We start from the raw sequence: 20423 nt of genomic DNA, 5'->3' as shown, positions 1-20423 counted from the left end.
CAAATCAGAGCAAGAATACTGAATGTAAGTACATTATTTACCTTCAGAGGTGAATGTATCAAACGAGTTGCCGTGATAAAAGTTTGTTGTGCACTCTCAAACAATAGCATGGCATTTTTCACTGTAATAGCTACTGTAAATTAGACACGTCAGTAAGATTAACAAGAATTTCAACTTTCTGCCCATATAAGACATGTCTATGTCCTGGAAAGTTGGCTGTTACTTACGTCATTCTAGTCACATTAGAGCACGTTAGCAACAACCGTCCCGGTATAGGAACACCGATCCCGTAGAGGTTTTTAATGTTGGATGAAATAGGTACAGTGGGGATTATGCAGCCAATAACTAGCTGTTGATATACAAAATAAACAGGATTTGCCTCCATGGAAAAATATTTTACATACCCCATAGGGAATCATATGGTTTGAATCAACACAATCAATTGTTTTGTAGTTTAATTCATTTTTCAATGAAAAGGCTATACAAATTATCTTACATAGAATCCTGAAGCAGTCAATCAAGGCTGATATAGAGAAAAATAAACATTTTGTTCCCACATATTCTCCCCTTCCAGTAGCCCTAAGGATTCAGCACAAAAACCACACCGATCTTGATCAAATTCTGAGGCGAGACAAAGAATTAAACAAAGGCAAAAATACGGAGAAAGACACTCAAACTGTGGCTGCCCAAGCAAACACCAGTAACAAAGAACAATCTTCTGGAATTGATCATTTTAGTGTCATGTCAATAGAGTAACATAATAAATCTGCTTACTAACACATTTTATGATATCATCCTGAAGTGTAGACACACTGCAAGTGGACTGAACTCCTAATGGGTGACCTTAAATAGAAAGAACTTTCTGGTACAGGTAAAAAATGATTAACCTTCTCCATTTCAACACAGGAGAAATTAAGGCTTTACGTGTGTCTCTGCTCTACATTCTGTTATGTTAACCAACTTCTTCAACTCTGTCAGTGAAGTAACAGTATGTCCGTAACAGACACTGAACAAGCACATAAAAGAACTAGCCCGTAAAAGCTGCAGACCAGAGTTTTTGGTGTTGCCTCGCATAATAATATAGTAACAGCAATTCAATCGATGGAATGACTACAGGCAAAAAATAACCACAGGCACAGTAGTTTCATAACAGCGGATTTAAAGCAAGCTAGAACACGGAGTCTCCTGATAATATGAGAATGCTAAATAATGTGTATTGATTTGCTTGAAATGCATATGCAAAGAGTAAAGCTAACGGTCATGTGTAAAATGTAAACGCTTGATATGTCGTGAAAGTTATATAAAGATTTTATGAAGGTTGCTTGGAGGCTGGGAAAGGCGGGGCCCTGGGTCTGCTCGGATGGACTGTGGAGGTGCCACCTATGTGAAGGTAAGACCAGCCTCGTTGTACACCTTGAAGACCTTCTCTATGGCGTTGACGTACGCTGCCGTCCTCAGGTCGAGGCCCAGGTTGTACTTGTTAGCTGTGCGCATGATTTGCTAAAAGGGGAACAGAAAACAAAGAACATCAACTCAAATATATAAAATCTCCCTGTCCCTTCCAAGTATTCATTACTTTCCCCTCCTTCGCCATTTGTTACATACAGCAATACACCTCTATTGTTCCATTTTCAATGGAGTGATCCATTTCCCCAGGATAATAAAGCATCTGTGTGTACTTGTATAGAAATAACCCCCAGGGAAATATAACCAAGTAATAAACCAGCAGACTGTCAGGCAGTATGTCTGCACAGAGTATTACATTTCCTGGGATGCGGTATAGGCAACCCTGTATTATGCCGTTGCTGTATCCTCAGTCAGACGTGACAAAGTCATCAGTGTTCGTGGGATAGATGGTGTGTTAATGGTAGAGGGTGGTCCGTGTGATTAGGAGCAGGTCATGGCCTGAAAGCTCATGCTCTCTGCTCTCTCTAGCATCAGAGCTGGGGCTTAACAAACGAGACTAACAACGCCTCGGCTTCTCCAGTTACCCATAGGCTCTGCTCGCACGCACAGCAAACCAGTGAGAGGGGGAGTGTGTGTATGTGTGTGTGTGCGCATGTTCAAGAGGGATTCCTTTTATGAGCTGGCATTGGGAAAAGAAAATGGTGGCATGATAGCTCATATTTCCTTTTCACTGCTTAGTGCTGCTTGGGTAATGAGATGTATAAAACAGAAATGGAACTTGATGCCTTCAACTTTCAAGACTTCATTACCCCTAATAAGATGCCTCAGGACATCATGTTGGATCAACAGTATTTCCTTTGAACAAAACCTCTGGACCTGTGAGGAACAGTTTAGCACAGATAATCATGTTTAAGCAATCAGCCTCTTACCCTGGCAGACCTCTCCATGGTGTAGGCCAGTCCTGAGTGCACAATGTCCTTCTCAGAAGCGCCCTGGAAGCAAACAAAAGAAAATACAATGAAAATAAGGCTCAGAGCGCACATCTAGCCTACTAAACTAAACCATTACTCATCTCTAGAGAAACGCAGCTTAACTTTGAAATATCTCTAAACTTGGTTATAATGAAATTGCAGGACCAAAGCATTTATCTCCAGTCTGTCATTGAGTGAGGCTCATTTATCAACAGTAAGGTAATGCGTTAGAATCTTTGAGACTAATGTACAAAATGGTGGCTGGGGATAACAGCAAGCAGAGGACGTATCTGATTTTACAAGTCTGTCCTAAAGGAGTCTGTTTGACTGTGGCGTCAGGGAGGGAGCGGTTTATCCCAGGATAAATCCCCTAAGGGGATAGTTTGTCATCAGGATCAGGTTGCATTGTTTACTGGTGTCCCATACAAGGTTCATGCGTTCAATGGCGTTCACATTAGGTGAACACGTGTAAAGACCAGCGTTATTTTCCTACGAAGCACACGTTTACTTTCCTACTATATGTACATTGCATTTTCAAAAGATTCCTGGATAACAAGAGGGTGTGTTTGTGAATACTGAGACAACCAATTCAAATGGAACAAAATCAACAGTTCCTGTTGATTGTCTATAATACTGTATCTTAGGGGTATTGTTTGAATGAGGGGAAAGTAATCCAGGGGCATTGAAAGAATAGGGGGGAAAAAGGTTGTACTCACAGCGATCCTGGCCTGGAACTCAGAGGTAGGGACCACTGGGATTGCTCCCCCATGCTTCCCAAACTTCCTCTCCAGACTCTCCTGGACGGACACTGAGGGAGAACACGGACAGTTCATATGTATATGATTAGATTATATGTATTAGTCTATATGAATCCTCACTGAACCATAAAGTGAACTAAATTTAGATTAGTTGGTTCACTTGCGTTAATAATCTGGTATACATTTTCACTTTCTGCCAACATTTTGGGGATAGGCAACTCACAGCTGTATCTATTCTGAGCCCTCTACCATGTCCAGCGCGCACGACCCACGTGGAGTTCCAGGTCTCCGGCAGCCTCTGGAACTGCCGGTCTGCAGCCAACAAGGCTGAGTTCATCTCTGCCTATGCTACCCTCCAGTCCCTAGACTTCCTGGCGCTGACGGAAACATGGATTACCACAGATAACACTGCTACTCCTACTGCTCTCTCTTCGTCTGCCCACGTGTTCTCGCATACCCCTAGAGCATCGAGCCAGCGGGGTGGTGGCACTGGAATCCTCATCTCTCCCAAGTGGACATTCTCTCTTTCTCCCCTGACCCATCTGTCTATCTCCTCATTTGAATTCCATGCTGTCACAGTTACCAGCCCTTTCAAGCTTAACATCCTTATCATTTATCGCCCTCCAGGTTCCCTTGGAGAGTTCATCAATGAGCTTGACGCCTTGATAAGTTCCTTTCCTGAGGATGGCTCACCTCTCACAGTTCTGGGTGACTTTAACCTCCCCACGTCTACCTTTGACTCATTCCTCTCTGCCTCCTTCTTTCCACTCCTCTCCTCTTTTGACCTCACCCTCTCACCTTCCCCCCCTACTCACAAGGCAGGCAATACGCTTGACCTCATCTTTACTAGATGCTGTTCTTCCACTAATCTCATTGCAACTCCCCTCCAAATCTCCGACCACTACCTTGTATCCTTTTCCCTCTTGCTCTCATCCAACACTTCTCACTCTGCCCCTACTCGGATGGTATTGCGCCGTCCCAACCTTCGCTCTCTCTCTCCCGCTACTCTCTCCTCTTCCATCCTATCATCTCTTCCCTCTGCTCAAACCTTCTCCAACCTATCTCCTGATTCTGCCTCCTCAACCCTCCTCTCCTCCCTTTCTGCATCCTTTGATTTTCTCTGTCCCCTATCCTCCAGGCCGGCTCGGTCCTCCCCTCCTGCTCCGTGGCTCGACGACTCACTATGAGCTCACAGAACAAGGCTCCGGGCAGCCGAGCGGAAATGGAGGAAAACTCGCCTCCCTGCGGACCTGGCATCCTTTCACTCACTCCTCTCTACATTCTCCTCTTCTGTCTCTGCTGCTAAAGCCACTTTCTACCACTCTAAATTCCAAGCATCTGCCTCTAACCCTAGGAAGCTCTTTGCTACCTTCTCCTCCCTCCTGAATCCTCCTCCCCCTCCCTCCTCCCTCTCTGCGGATGACTTCGTCAACCATTTTGAAAAGAAGGTTGACGATATCCGATCCTCGTTTGCTAAGTCAAACGACACCGCTGGTCCTGCTCACACTGCCCTACCCTGTGCTTTGACCTCTTTCTCCCCTCTCTCTCCAGATGAAATCTCGCTTCTTGTGACGGCCGGCCGCCCAACAACCTGCCCATTTGACCCTATCCCCTCCTCTCTTCTCCAGACCATTTCCGGAGACCTTCTCCCCTTCCTCACCTCGCTCATCAACTCATCCTTGACCGCTGGCTACGTCCCTTCCGTCTTCAAGAGAGCGAGAGTTGCACCCCTTCTGAAAAAACCTACACTCGATCCCTCCGATGTCAACAACTACAGACCAGTATCCCTTCTTTCTTTTCTCTCCAAAACTCTTGAACGTGCCGTCCTTGGCCAGCTCTCCTGCTATCTCTCTCAGAATGACCTTCTTGATCCTAATCAGTCAGGTTTCAAGACTGGGCATTCAACTGAGACTGCTCTTCTCTGTGTCACGGAGGCTCTCCGCACTGCTAAAGCTAACTCTCTCTCCTCTGCTCTCATCCTTCTAGACCTATCTGCTGCCTTTGATACTGTGAACCATCAGATCCTCCTCTCCACCCTCTCCGAGTTGGGCATCTCCGGCGCGGCCCACGCTTGGATTGCGTCCTACCTGACAGGTCGCTCCTACCAGGTGGCGTGGCGAGAATCTGTCTCCGCACCATGCGCTCTCACCACTGGTGTCCCCCAGGGCTCTGTTCTAGGCCCTCTCCTATTCTCGCTATACACCAAGTCACTTGGCTCTGTCATATCCTCACATGGTCTCTCCTATCATTGCTATGCAGACGACACACAATTAATCTTCTCCTTTCCCCCTTCTGATAACCAGGCGGCGAATCGCATCTCTGCATGTCTGTCAGACATATCAGTGTGGATGACGGATCACCAGCTCAAGCTGAACCTCGGCAAGACGGAGCTGCTCTTCCTCCCGGGGAAGGACTGCCCGTTCCATGATCTCGCCATCACGGTTGACAACTCCCTTGTGTCCTCCTCCCAGAGTGCTAAGAACCTTGGCGTGATCCTGGACAACACCCTGTCGTTCTCCACTAACATCAAGGCGGTGACCCGATCCTGTAGGTTCATGCTCTACAACATTCGCAGAGTACGACCCTGCCTCACACAGGAAGCGGCGCAGGTCCTAATCCAGGCACTTGTCATCTCCCGTCTGGATTACTGCAACTCGCTGTTGGCTGGGCTCCCTGCCTGTGCCATTAAACCCCTACAACTCATCCAGAACGCCGCAGCCCGTCTGGTGTTCAACCTTCCCAAGTTCTCTCACGTCACCCCGCTCCTCCGCTCTCTCCACTGGCTTCCAGTTGAAGCTCGCATCCGCTACAAGACCATGGTGATTGCCTACGGAGCTGTGAAGGGAACGGCACCTCCATACCTTCAGGCTCTGATCAGGCCCTACACCCAAACAAGGGCACTGCGTTCATCCACCACTGGCCTGCTGGCCCCCCTACCTCTGAGGAAGCACAGTTCCTGCTCAGCCCAGTCAAAACTGTTCGCTGCTCTGGCACCCCAATGGTGGAACAAGCTCCCTCACGACGCCAGGACAGCGGAGTCAATCACCACCTTCCGGAGACACCTGAAACCCCACCTCTTTAAGGAATACCTAGGATAGGATAAAGTAATCCTTCTAACCCCCCCCCCTTAAAAGATTTAGATGCACTATTGTAAAGTGGTTGTTCCACTGGATATCATAAGGTGAATGCACCATTTTGTAAGTCGCTCTGGATAAGAGCGTCTGCTAAATGACTTAAATGTAATGTAATGTAATGTCTCCAACATTACCCAATCTTGCCACTCATGGGACTGGGGATTGGATTCAGCTTCTGAAATATTCAGAAAACCTCCCACTCGGTCACAAGCATAACCCCAGCTCAAACCTCCCCTGCAATGTACTGAAAACACTCAGCTACATAGGATGACATAATCGAATGCAAGAGGACCAGCCAGATAGAGATCTAATGCTAATCCACTCATCATGAGTGACTCAATGTTATAAAGGGCTTTTGTGTGAAAATGCATGTGCACAATGTGAGACTGCCTCATTGACTGATGCTGCTGATAGACAGGAAAGAGAGAGAGGGTGAGCGAGAGTGTCAGACATGTCCTGCAGACAGTCAGCATCCACCTCTTCTTGGAAACTCTGCATAATGTGACTGCCAATAATGTTGTATATCTCCAGGAACAGAGGGGCCGTGCCCATCACTGTACTGCGTGTGTGTCCGTTCCACAGACAGATTAGTCTTCTTTTGAGTGGTAGGCATTTTCTTTCCAAACTGTACATTTTTCCCGCGGTTGTATTTTGAAATTTGCAAAAGGCAAACAGACAGCCGCAACTAACCACACAGTATAAATATAATCCATAGATGGCAATTCTCATTCAAGTCAGCCATTGCTAGTGTACCAATGAGATAAACAGTCAAATTGCCAGGGTTAGAGGTTCCAAAACCCTTCTATGGATTATATGTTTATGGCCACAACATATACAATTGGCGCACATGCTGCCCAAATTGCGGCCTTCCCGAACGTAGGCAACTGGTAACTGGCAAAATAAAAGGAAACCCTTGAGTAAATTAAGGATACAAAGTTTGTGTTATGGTGTGTGGTGTGCATGTTCCTGGCATGGTTTAGGTCCACTTGTAGAACCTATGCCAAGGCGCATTGAAGCTGTTCTGGCAGCTCGTGGTGGCCCAAAGCCCTTTTAAGACACTTTGTTGGCGCTTCCTTTATTTTGGCAGTTACCGGTATGAGTTTGATAAAATTTCGTTTTAAATGTTTTTATTTTATCTTTTTAGAAACTATTGATCCTCTGTGGCAAAACTATGCTCTGGTGTATTTTCAAGATTGAGAGCGGGCTCGTGTGGTTGGATAAAAAAATAAAAAAGTTTATGTTTTGCCTCTTGTGCCCAGCCCCTGACTAACACAATTGAATAGTTAGATTTATTGATTATGCAGTTGTTTTGGCATTAATCAGTCACCCAATCAAGATAGGGCCCCCCAGTTACCTACATGGGCCCTCTACCTCCCCCATCTGACAATTAGCAGAGAGGCGGCAGGCTGTCTACACTCATTGAGAGCGGGCTCCTGAATCCTCCCTGTGGTTGACGGTTGCAGCAACAACAAAAAAAGTACAAATATATACTACATATCTAATATATACTGTATGTGTTTTTAAAATTGTATTTACTTTTTTTGCTGCCTCTTTGGGCCCCCCACAGATCTGGGCCTAGGGGCTTCAGCCTCGGTAAACCCCTGTATTGAATCCGGTCCCGTGTCTGTGTTATACAATTTTTGTTTTTTCCCGTAGGGCGCATCGCTTAGGGTCACCTCGTTAGTAAGTATGTGTTACAACTGTGCTGGCTTGTCCATCTCATTAGTCGGAAGGTGTTTCACCTGTGCTAGCCCAGGTGATATTTAATAGTGGCTGGCCCATTGCTCCAGTTGGTTCTCGAGAGAGTGGGCATGAGAGATGTTGGAAGTGATTGACCACAGTTTAACTCTTCTTCTGAGTGTGATAAAAGCAAAAAGTATTGTGTTCTCCCCTTTCGGGTTTGCTCCACTTGCTTTTAGCTCCCTAAGTTGGTTTAGATTTTTATTTTGGTTTGCCTTTTCTTGGGCAAATTTAGATGGCATTCATGTTGGGTGTCTTTTAGGACCCAGACTTTTAGGACCCAGACTTGCTAGTCAACTTTCGGTGGACAGCCCCATCAGTGTCTTTGAGAACCCCTCCTGTTTATGTTTTGTTTGTCAGTGATTTTTTCTTTGTTAGTGCCCTTTGTTGTGAGCGACACGGAGTTTGTGGTATGGGAACGTAACAAAATGGGGGCTCGTCCGGGATCTTGTTTCTCATGAGTATGGTAGTTGCTCTAATCAACTACTTTGAAGCTCTGCTGTGCCCAGATATTTACGTTCAAAATTCAGTACACCCTGAGGGGTTATAAGATTGGTGGAATCATTTTGAACGTTGCATATATACACACACACAGGATAATACATTTAAAAAAAGCCATGGACTTTAAGTTGGAAGAATGTAGAATATCCTACATGGGAGATGCTAGATAAATGTACAAAGGCGAATCTGCTCATCATTGCAAAGCATTATGACCTCAAAGTGGCATCTGGCGATCCAAAAGCAGTAGTCAAAGAGTTGTGTACTGTTTTGGTGGAGGAGGAATTCCTCTCGGACAGAGAGGCTAATGAAAAGGGCGCTAGGGGTAGTGGGGCGAGTCCTCTAAAACGTACAACTGTGAGAGTTAGAACTAAAAGCAAAGTTGGAACAACAGAAATTAGAGTTTGAGCACAGGAAAAGACAAGATGAGCGTGCAGCCAAACATCAAGAACCTGAACATGCCATTCGATTAAGAGAGATGGACCTGGAAGCACTCTGAATCCAGTCAGGCCATCTGACACCCTCAACAGATTTTGATCTTGGTCAGAACAGCCGGCTGGTACCGCCTTTTAACGAAAAAGAGGTGGATGTATATTTTACTCTATTTGAGTAGATTACTACATCCCCAAAATTGCCGCGAGATATTTGGTCACTGCTCCTCCAAAGTGTTCTTGTGGGAAAGGCTCAAAGTGTACGCCGCTTTTCAAAAATTGCCTTCATGAAAGGGTTGCAAGCTACATTTATGAGCACAAGGATATCTCGAGAAAGCTGAAGTTCTTGCAGATGAGTTTGTGTTGACACATAAAACTACCTTCAAACAAAGCACCCAGTAGTAATCCCTACACAAAAAGCTATCCAGATAAGTCACCTCCTACTGAGGAGGTTTCAGTCCTTTTCTACAGTGCCCAAAGATAAAGATCAGCAGAAAACAGGTTTTTCATATCCACCAGTTTGTCATTACTGCCGTGAGAAAGGACACATTGTCTCTCAGTGGCCTAAGTTGAAACAGAAAATTGAGAGAGTGAAAAATCTGTTTCTTCCTGTGGGAGCCCTCCAGCCCATTAAGTGTCTGGTTGGGAATGGTGTATCTCCTAAACAAGATTTGGGATCAGATGTTCATGAACTCGGTTTCAGACCTTAACCCGTTCGGCAATTTCATTAGTCTAATGAAAGCTTCATGCCGGCAAAAAACTGAGCACGTCACAGAATGTCTTTTTTTGAAAAAAAAAATTAAAAGCGGGAAAAATCCATATATTAGGCGCGTCATTGTTTGAGCCGCGAGGTTCACAGCTGGGAAAAATGTTGCGGCTTATAGTCCGGAATTTACGGTATTTGTGAGTGTGTGTTTCAGGAAATGGCTTCCTGAAATTCTCCCCAAGCAGCTGATTGGTCGGCCCCCATTTATGATTGGAGAGCTGACCCCCCCTCGTCAGGACGCAGCTGTCTTCAATTACAGACTCCTTCTGAAGCAATATAAGCCAGTGTTCTGTTGCTCAGAAGAGAGATGATTGCTGAGAGAGGAGGCTGAGGGTCATTATGTTGGTTGTTGCTAACAGAGATGGTTATGTTCTGTGGTTGTTGCTGAGAGAGAGCTGATTTGATGTCCTGTCTTGGTTGTGGCTCAGAGAGAGGTTTTTGTTAAGTATTTTTGTAGCCGCTGATTTGAGGTATGTGTGTGCTAAAATAACTGTTTTTGATTCTTGAAATTGTTTAATTACATTTGGATAATTGTTTCATTAGTTCCCAGGGGGGAAGGGGAAGGCACCTAGGGAGTGCTTAGGCAAGAGGCCCGCGGGCATACATAACCCGTAGTAGTTTACTGTCTACACTAGGTAAGACCTGGGCAGACCATCCTCCTGTATTTTGTTAGTGCACCAGGTGGTGCTAGATGGGTAGGTAGGAGAGGGGGCTTTGATATTTACTTTCTTTGCTTTGGTTCCGTCCAGCCCCTTTTCCCCAAATTACCGTGTAACGGAATGAATACATTCCTTGTAAATGGTAATTCTCTGCCCTTTGTCATCCTTGCTCACATCTACGGTCCATACCTCTTTCACACCACGGAGAGTTGAGTTGTAGCAGGGTGTTGCGTTCCCTCTTCCTACAGGCGTGCGTAACAATTGTTAATAAAAGTAAGCCCCCCATCCATAGACACATACCAGCTTTACTGGTAGTACTGCTACTACCAGCAGTACTACATCTGCACTGTTTCACCACGCATCAGTGACATGGTAGGAGATGTTTTGAAACAATTACTACTTCGCATACTTACAAGCCAGTGAATTCTATGTGTTACAGCTGGATGAGTCAACAGACGTGGCGGGCCTGGCACAGCTCCTGGTATATGCCCGTTATGTTTATGGGGGGTCAATTAAGGAAGACATCCTCTTCTGCAAACCAGGACAACAGGAGAGGGGATTTCTTAAGTACTGGACAGCTTTGTGACGTCAAATGGACTTTGGCGGTGAAGATGTGTTGGTATCTGTACTGATGGCGCAAAAGCCATGACAGTGAGACATAGCAGTTGCTCCCAACGCCACATGGGTACACTGCAGCATCCACCGAGAGGGTCTTGCTGCCAAGGGAATGCCTGACAGCCTGAAAGACGTTTTGGACACTACAGTGAAAATGGTTAACTTTGTTAAAACAAGGCCCCTGAACTTGTGTATTTTCTGCACTATGCAAAGATATGGCAGCGACCATATAATGCTTTTACAACATACAAGAAGTGCGCTGGTTTTCAAGTATTGACACGTTTTTTACATTTTTTATTGAGAGACAAGCTTAAAGTTCTCTTTACTGACCATCATTTTCACTTGTCTGACCGCTTGCATGATGACGAGTTTCTCTCATGACTGGCCTATCTGGATGATGTTTTTTCTTGCATGAATGATCTGAATCTAGGATTACAGGGACTCTCCGCAACTATATTCAATGTGTAGGGACAAAATTGAGGCTATGATTAAGAAGTTGGAGCTCTTCTCTGTCTGTATTAACAAGGACAACACACAGATCTTTACATCATTGTATGATTTTTGTGTGCAAATGAACTCAAGCTTATGGACAATGTCAAATGTGATATAGCGAAGCACCGGAGGGAGCTGGGTGCGCAATTACGCAGGTACTTTCCCGGAACTGACGATACAAACAACTGGATTTGTTACCCCTTTCATTCCCTGCCTCCAGTCCACTTACCGATATCTGAACAAGAGAGCCTCATCGAAATTGCAACAAGTGGTTCTGTGAAAATGTAATTTAAATCAGAAGCCACTGCCAGATTTCTGGATTGGGCTGCGGCCCGAGTATCCTGCGTGGTTGCAAAGGGCATCCTGTTAAGACACTGATGCCCTTTGCAACCACGTACCTATGTGAGAGTGGATTCTCGGCCCTCACTAGCATGAAAACTAAATACAGGCACAGACTGTGTGGACAAATATTTAAGACACTCTCTCCAATACAACCCAACATTGCAGAGTTATATGCATCCTTTCAAGCACACCCTTCTCATTAACCTGTGTTGAGTTATTCACAATTTGATGAACAAGTCAGGTTTTATATGTAAGATGGCTAAATAAAGAGCAAAATTGATTATTATTTGTACCCTGGTCCTATAAGAGCTCTGTCACTTCCCACGAGCTGGGATGTGACAAACACTCACATTTATTAAACATGAGTATCATAGTGTGTGTGTGGCAGGCTTACAATGATGTCAAAACACTACATTTGAGAGTGCGCTGACCCTGGTGCTAGACGGGGTACGCAGCTGGAGGTTGAATGTTTGTGTTAGTGCATGGAAGTTCCTTTGTATAATGTGGAACTCAAGTCTGATCTTATTTCTGTTTCCGTTGTCGTTTGAGTGAGGCCTTGCCTACCGCTGAGGGGGGTCTCATTCATTTTGGGAAACGATTTGGATGGAGGGAAGGTTGTGCCAAAATCCTGTCATTTGTAAGGAACTCAAGAGTAGAGGAACCTGATGGGTTATCAGAAAAGTACCGTAGAGTGTTCCCAGCGTGTGCCGATAGAGCCCACCATGGGCGATCTGTCTGAGATGGGTGATCCTGATTTCAATAAACCGGAGTTGACCTCTCCTTTGAAAACCACAAAGGTGAGCGAATTTGTAGAACCACTGAAGGAAGATAGGGTCCCTACAGTTGACACTTTCACGTCTAGGAAGCAGCTGATTGCTGAACAGAGTAAAGATATTTCCCTCTACCCGCTGTTTGCTGAGATACGTCCAGAGGAGTTTGATGACGTTCGTGTGGGTTATTTGACAGAGATGGTGTTCTAATGTGGAAATGGTGTTCTTAAGCCACTTCTGGGCAGGACGATTGGCCCAGTGCATCTCTAAATGTCGTTCCAGTTGCACTTCGACAAGTGATACTGAGGTTGGCTCACGATGGTAGTATGGCAGGTCAACAAGACGTATGACCATATCTTGCGTAACTTCTTATGGCCTGGTCTGAAACAGGATGTCGTGTCTTACTGTAAATCCTATTATGTTTGCCAGTGGATGGGTAAACAGAACCAATCTGTATTGGTTGCACCTTTGCAGCCTTTTCCTGCTTTTGACAAACCTTTCAGCAGGGGTTCTGGTGGACTGTGTTGGTCCTTTGCCCAAAGCCAAGAGTGGTAAGTAGTTTCTCTTAACCATAATGTGTGCTGCCAATAGTTTCTAAGGCCATTCCACTGAGGAAAATCACAGCTCCCAGTACTGTTAAGGCCCTGGTGAAATTATTGTCAATGTTTGGACTTCCACAGGTAGTGCAGTCGGACCAAGGGTTGAATTTCAAGTCAAAGGTCTTCCAGCAAGTGCTACAACAGTTGGGTGTAATCCAATGCCCCTCTGCCTTCCACCTAGAATCTCAACGTGCTCTTGAGAGATTTCAGACTTTGAAGTCTATGTTGAGAGCTTACTGCTTTGAGTTTGAAAAAAATTGGGATGAAGGGGTCTCTCGTGCTGTGTGCAGCACCGGATGCTGTTGAGAAATCTCTCCGTTTTAGTCTGAATAAACTCGTGTTTGGACATCATGTCAGAGGTCCTTTGAGTTTGCTGAGTGATGCAGGGCGACACCTTAAAAACAAATCTGTTGGAGCACATTAGCATTTTCTGATACAGATAACACCACGCCTGTGAGTTTGCTAGTGAGAATCTGGAGAAGGCGCAAACTAAAATTAAAGTCTGGTATGATCGGAAGGCCCAAGACCGCACTTTCGACGTAGGTGACCAAGTCCTGGTTTTGTTGCCCGTTCTGGGGTCACCAGTGTGCAGGAACAAAACCCGGCTGTATCATGTCAACATGTTGAAACCATACTCCACCCGCTACAATCGGGCAGAGAAGTCGATGGAAACTGGTAGTGATGTTCTGCCTGTAGCCACTGCTGTCACCGATGACTACAGTCTTCCTCAAGAGTACGAGGAAAGCTCAATACACTCTGTGCTGGTTGAGTAACTCAGAGATTCTAGAAAATCTTGATGTCTTTTTGGCACACTTGAAAAGGCAACATTGTTGCACTGCTTTTAGAATACCAGGGTTTATTCTCAGATGTGCCACCCAGTCAAATGTACTAGAGTATAACATTGACATCGGGACCCCGATCAAACATGCCTATCGAGTGAAACCTAAAAAAGAGAGTGAAGCTCCGCAGGGAGGTGGAATTTCACAACATGGCAACAGTCCATGTAGTTTGCCCCGTATATTAGTACCTAAGGTGGATGTGTGTCTGCGGTTGTGTTCTGATTTTTGGAAACTCAAAGCCGTTACTAAGTTGGACTCATACCCTTTGCCCATGGTCGACAATTGTGGGGACTGTGTTGGTGCTGCTAAGTACGTTATCAAGTCCCTCTAACTGAGCGCACCAAAGAGTTGTCTGCTTTTGTCACTCCTGATGGTTTGTTTGCCTACCTTCATTTCCCGTTCGGGTTATGAAATGCCGGAGCCAAGTTTCAAAGGCTCATGCACATCGTGCTACATGCCCTAGAAAATGCTGACGCATATTTAGCACGATCTGGCCCCAACACCTTCAGAATAATGGGAGTCTGTTTGGGCGTTTCGCAGCTGCCAACCTGACAGTTAACCTGTCAAAGAGCAAAATTGGCTGAGCAACAGTCAAATATCTCTGAAAAGTGGTGGGGCAAGGGAAAGTCCGATCAGTCCTGGCAAAAGTGGAGGCCGTCAATGACTTTCCAGCACCAGCGCCGATTCTTGGGAATGGCTGTCTACTACCAAGCTTTTTGTACGAACTTTGTCCAGGTTGTTGCGCCACTTACAGATTTGACCGGTCCGAAAGTCATTTTCCGTTGGAGTCCAGACGGAACTCCAAATATCCTTTTGGTCTCTGCACCGCTGCTAGCTGCTCCGGTTTTCAATCGTCTGTTTGCTCTGTACACCAATGCCAGTGACATAGGCGAAGGGGCTGTGCTCCTACAGAAAGACAACGTTAAGCACCCTGTGGGGTACTTTTCAAAGAAATTCGCCTCATATCAAAAAACTCTACTTGACTATCGAGAAAGATGCTCGCTTTGGTACTGGCTCTATAGCACTTCGCGGTTTATGTCTCTACACTTCCGAGGGTCTATACCGATCATAATCCTCTAGTTTTCCTGCAAAGACAAGCTCCACGAACCACAGACTCCTTCGTTGGAGTTTCCCCTTGAAATCAGACACGTTCGTGGTAAGGACAACTTGGTTGCTGATTGTCTTTCAAGAGTGGAAGTCTAAGTTTTGTGTTTAGCCAGTATATGGCCTTGGCTCACAATTTATTTTGACTGCACGTTTTGGAGAGGACTTTTGTGTTGGTTTGGCTCGTTCCAAGGGGACGAGAGTTATAGAAGTGTACGTGAGTTTTTCAAAAACTTGAGTTTTAGCCAACTATATATAAAAATGCTTCTTGAAAAAGATTGAAAATATATATATATATTTTTTATTACTTTGTCTTATATTTAATTGTTGACAGCCAGTAAACGTCATGTTGATATTGGAGAAGGCGATGCATAAGTTGTTTTTTTGTTGAAGGTGTTACAGGTTTTGTTTTTTCCATTTACATTTTGAGGTACCACGTTGGCACGTAGGCGCACCGATTAGTGTCACCTCGTTAGTAAGTATGTGTTACAACTGTGCTGGCTTGTCCATCTCATTAGTCGGAAGGTGTTTCACCTGTGCTAGCCCAGGTGATATTTAATAGTGGCTGGCCCATTGCTCCAGTTGGTTCTCGAGAGAGTGGGCATGAGAGCTGTTGGAAGTGATTGACCGCGGTTTAGCTCTTCCTCTGAGTGTGATAAAAACAAAACCTATTGTCTGTTCTCCCCTTTTGGTTTGCTCCACTTGCTTTTAGCTCCCATAAGTTGGTTTGGGTTTTTATTTTGGTTTGCCTTTACCTGGCAAATTTAGTGGCACATGGGTGTCTTTTAGGACCCAGACTTTTAGGACTTGCTAGTCAACTTTCGGTGGACAGCCCCATCAGTGTCTTTGACAACCCCTCCTATACCCCTGTTTATGTTTTGTTTGTCAGTGATTTTTTCTTTGTTAGTTCCCTTTGTTGTGAGCGACACTGAGTTTGTGGTATGGGAACGTAACAAAATGGGGGCTCGTCCGGGATCTTGTTTCTCATGAGTATGGTAGTTGCTCTAATCAACTACTTTGAAGCTCTGCTGTGCCCAGATATTTACGTTCAAAATTCAGTACACCCTGAGGGGTTATAAGATTGGTGGAATCATTTTGAACGTTGCATATATACACACACACAGGATAATACATTTAAAAAAAGCCATGGACTTTAAGTTGGAAGAATGTAGAATATCCTACATGGGAGATGCTAGATAAATGTACAAAGGCGAATCTGCTCATCATTGCAAAGCATTATGACCTCAAAGTGGCATCTGGCGATCCAAAAGCAGTAGTCAAAGAGTTGTGTACTGTTTTGGTGGAGGAGGAATTCCTCTCGGACAGAGAGGCTAATGAAAAGGGCGCTAGGGGTAGTGGGGCGAGTCCTCTAAAACGTACAACTGTGAGAGTTAGAACTAAAAGCAAAGTTGGAACAACAGAAATTAGAGTTTGAGCACAGGAAAAGACAAGATGAGCGTGCAGCCAAACATCAAGAACCTGAACATGCCATTCGATTAAGAGAGATGGACCTGGAAGCACTCTGAATCCAGTCAGGCCATCTGACACCCTCAACAGATTTTGATCTTGGTCAGAACAGCCGGCTGGTACCGCCTTTTAACGAAAAAGAGGTGGATGTATATTTTACTCTATTTGAGTAGATTACTACATCCCCAAAATTGCCGCGAGATATTTGGTCACTGCTCCTCCAAAGTGTTCTTGTGGGAAAGGCTCAAAGTGTACGCCGCTTTTCAAAAATTGCCTTCATGAAAGGGTTGCAAGCTACATTTATGAGCACAAGGATATCTCGAGAAAGCTGAAGTTCTTGCAGATGAGTTTGTGTTGACACATAAAACTACCTTCAAACAAAGCACCCAGTAGTAATCCCTACACAAAAGCTATCCAGATAAGTCACCTCCTACTGAGGAGGTTTCAGTCCTTTTCTACAGTGCCCAAAGATAAAGATCAGCAGAAAACAGGTTTTTCATATCCACCAGTTTGTCATTACTGCCGTGAGAAAGGACACATTGTCTCTCAGTGGCCTAAGTTGAAACAGAAAATTGAGAGAGTGAAAAATCTGTTTCTTCCTGTGGGAGCCCTCCAGCCCATTAAGTGTCTGGTTGGGAATGGTGTATCTCCTAAACAAGATTTGGGATCAGATGTTCATGAACTCGGTTTCAGACCTTAACCCGTTCGGCAATTTCATTAGTCTAATGAAAGCTTCATGCCGGCAAAAAACTGAGCACGTCACAGAATGTCTTTTTTGAAAAAAAAATTAAAAGCGGGAAAAATCCATATATTAGGCGCGTCATTGTTTGAGCCGCGAGGTTCACAGCTGGGAAAAATGTTGCGGCTTATAGTCCGAATTTACGGTATTTGTGAGTGTGTGTTTCAGGAAATGGCTTCCTGAAATTCTCCCCAAGCAGCTGATTGGTCGGCCCCCATTTATGATTGGAGAGCTGACCCCCCCTCGTCAGGACGCAGCTGTCTTCAATTACAGACTCCTTCTGAAGCAATATAAGCCAGTGTTCTGTTGCTCAGAAGAGAGATGATTGCTGAGAGAGGAGGCTGAGGGTCATTATGTTGGTTGTTGCTAACAGAGATGGTTATGTTCTGTGGTTGTTGCTGAGAGAGAGCTGATTTGATGTCCTGTCTTGGTTGTGGCTCAGAGAGAGGTTTTTGTTAAGTATTTTTGTAGCCGCTGATTTGAGGTATGTGTGTGCTAAAATAACTGTTTTTGATTCTTGAAATTGTTTAATTACATTTGGATAATTGTTTCATTAGTTCCCAGGGGGGAAGGGGAAGGCACCTAGGGAGTGCTTAGGCAAGAGGCCCGCGGGCATACATAACCCGTAGTAGTTTACTGTCTACACTAGGTAAGACCTGGGCAGACCATCCTCCTGTATTTTGTTAGTGCACCAGGTGGTGCTAGATGGGTAGGTAGGAGAGGGGCTTTGATATTTACTTTCTTTGCTTTGGTTCCGTCCAGCCCCTTTTCCCCAAATTACCGTGTAACGGAATGAATACATTCCTTGTAAATGGTAATTCTCTGCCCTTTGTCATCCTTGCTCACATCTACGGTCCATACCTCTTTCACACCACGGAGAGTTGAGTTGTAGCAGGGTGTTGCGTTCCCTCTTCCTACAGGCGTGCGTAACAATTGTTAATAAAAGTAAGCCCCCATCCATAGACACATACCAGCTTTACTGGTAGTACTGCTACTACCAGCAGTACTACATCTGCACTGTTTCACCACGCATCAGTGACATGGTAGGAGATGTTTTGAAACAATTACTACTTCGCATACTTACAAGCCAGTGAATTCTATGTGTTACAGCTGGATGAGTCAACAGACGTGGCGGGCCTGGCACAGCTCCTGGTATATGCCCGTTATGTTTATGGGGGGTCAATTAAGGAAGACATCCTCTTCTGCAAACCAGGACAACAGGAGAGGGGATTTCTTAAGTACTGGACAGCTTTGTGACGTCAAATGGACTTTGGCGGTGAAGATGTGTTGGTATCTGTACTGATGGCGCAAAAGCCATGACAGTGAGACATAGCAGTTGCTCCCAACGCCACATGGGTACACTGCAGCATCCACCGAGAGGGTCTTGCTGCCAAGGGAATGCCTGACAGCCTGAAAGACGTTTTGGACACTACAGTGAAAATGGTTAACTTTGTTAAAACAAGGCCCCTGAACTTGTGTATTTTCTGCACTATGCAAAGATATGGCAGCGACCATATAATGCTTTTACAACATACAAGAAGTGCGCTGGTTTTCAAGTATTGACACGTTTTTTACATTTTTTATTGAGAGACAAGCTTAAAGTTCTCTTTACTGACCATCATTTTCACTTGTCTGACCGCTTGCATGATGACGAGTTTCTCTCATGACTGGCCTATCTGGATGATGTTTTTCTTGCATGAATGATCTGAATCTAGGATTACAGGGACTCTCCGCAACTATATTCAATGTGTAGGGACAAAATTGAGGCTATGATTAAGAAGTTGGAGCTCTTCTCTGTCTGTATTAACAAGGACAACACACAGATCTTTACATCATTGTATGATTTTTGTGTGCAAATGAACTCAAGCTTATGGACAATGTCAAATGTGATATAGCGAAGCACCGGAGGGAGCTGGGTGCGCAATTACGCAGGTACTTTCCCGGAACTGACGATACAAACAACTGGATTTGTTACCCCTTTCATTCCCTGCCTCCAGTCCACTTACCGATATCTGAACAAGAGAGCCTCATCGAAATTGCAACAAGTGGTTCTGTGAAAATGTAATTTAAATCAGAAGCCACTGCCAGATTTCTGGATTGGGCTGCGGCCCGAGTATCCTGCGTGGTTGCAAAGGGCATCCTGTTAAGACACTGATGCCCTTTGCAACCACGCACCTATGTGAGAGTGGATTCTCGGCCCTCACTAGCATGAAAACTAAATACAGGCACAGACTGTGTGGACAAATATTTAAGACACTCTCTCCAATACAACCCAACATTGCAGAGTTATATGCATCCTTTCAAGCACACCCTTCTCATTAACCTGTGTTGAGTTATTCACAATTTGATGAACAAGTCAGGTTTTATATGTAAGATGGCTAAATAAAGAGCAAAATTGATTATTATTTGTACCCTGGTCCTATAAGAGCTCTGTCACTTCCCACGAGCTGGGATGTGACAAACACTCACATTTATTAAACATGAGTATCATAGTGTGTGTGTGGCAGGCTTACAATGATGTCAAAACACTACATTTGAGAGTGCGCTGACCCTGGTGCTAGACGGGGTACGCAGCTGGAGGTTGAATGTTTGTGTTAGTGCATGGAAGTTCCTTTGTATAATGTGGAACTCAAGTCTGATCTTATTTCTGTTTCCGTTGTCGTTTGAGTGAGGCCTTGCCTACCGCTGAGGGGGGTCTCATTCATTTTGGGAAACGATTTGGATGGAGGGAAGGTTGTGCCAAAATCCTGTCATTTGTAAGGAACTCAAGAGTAGAGGAACCTGATGGGTTATCAGAAAAGTACCGTAGAGTGTTCCCAGCGTGTGCCGATAGAGCCCACCATGGGCGATCTGTCTGAGATGGGTGATCCTGATTTCAATAAACCGGAGTTGACCTCTCCTTTGAAAACCACAAAGGTGAGCGAATTTGTAGAACCACTGAAGGAAGATAGGGTCCCTACAGTTGACACTTTCACGTCTAGGAAGCAGCTGATTGCTGAACAGAGTAAAGATATTTCCCTCTACCCGCTGTTTGCTGAGATACGTCCAGAGGAGTTTGATGACGTTCGTGTGGGTTATTTGACAGAGATGGT

The 20423-nt window shown here is 44.9% G+C and overlaps 1 protein-coding gene across 1 annotated transcript in view; it reads right to left on the bottom strand.

The window, feature by feature from the left end:
• Nucleotides 1-442: 442 nt before the first annotated feature.
• glud1 (glutamate dehydrogenase 1) overlaps nucleotides 443-20423 on the bottom strand; it is a 50580-nt gene continuing 30599 nt past the window's right edge. Inside the window, 3 exon segments of the mRNA NM_001123553.1 lie at nucleotides 443-1500; nucleotides 2337-2399; nucleotides 3095-3186. Of these exon segments, the coding sequence (NP_001117025.1) occupies nucleotides 1381-1500; nucleotides 2337-2399; nucleotides 3095-3186 (275 nt within the window). The 3' untranslated portion in view covers nucleotides 443-1380.

The sequence above is a fragment of the Salmo salar genome, chromosome ssa18, assembly GCF_905237065.1.
Source record: "Salmo salar chromosome ssa18, Ssal_v3.1, whole genome shotgun sequence".
Taxonomy (NCBI): Eukaryota; Metazoa; Chordata; class Actinopteri; order Salmoniformes; family Salmonidae; genus Salmo; species Salmo salar.
The sequence above is the reverse complement of the archived record's forward strand: the minus strand, read 5'-3'. Positions and strand labels throughout refer to the sequence as shown.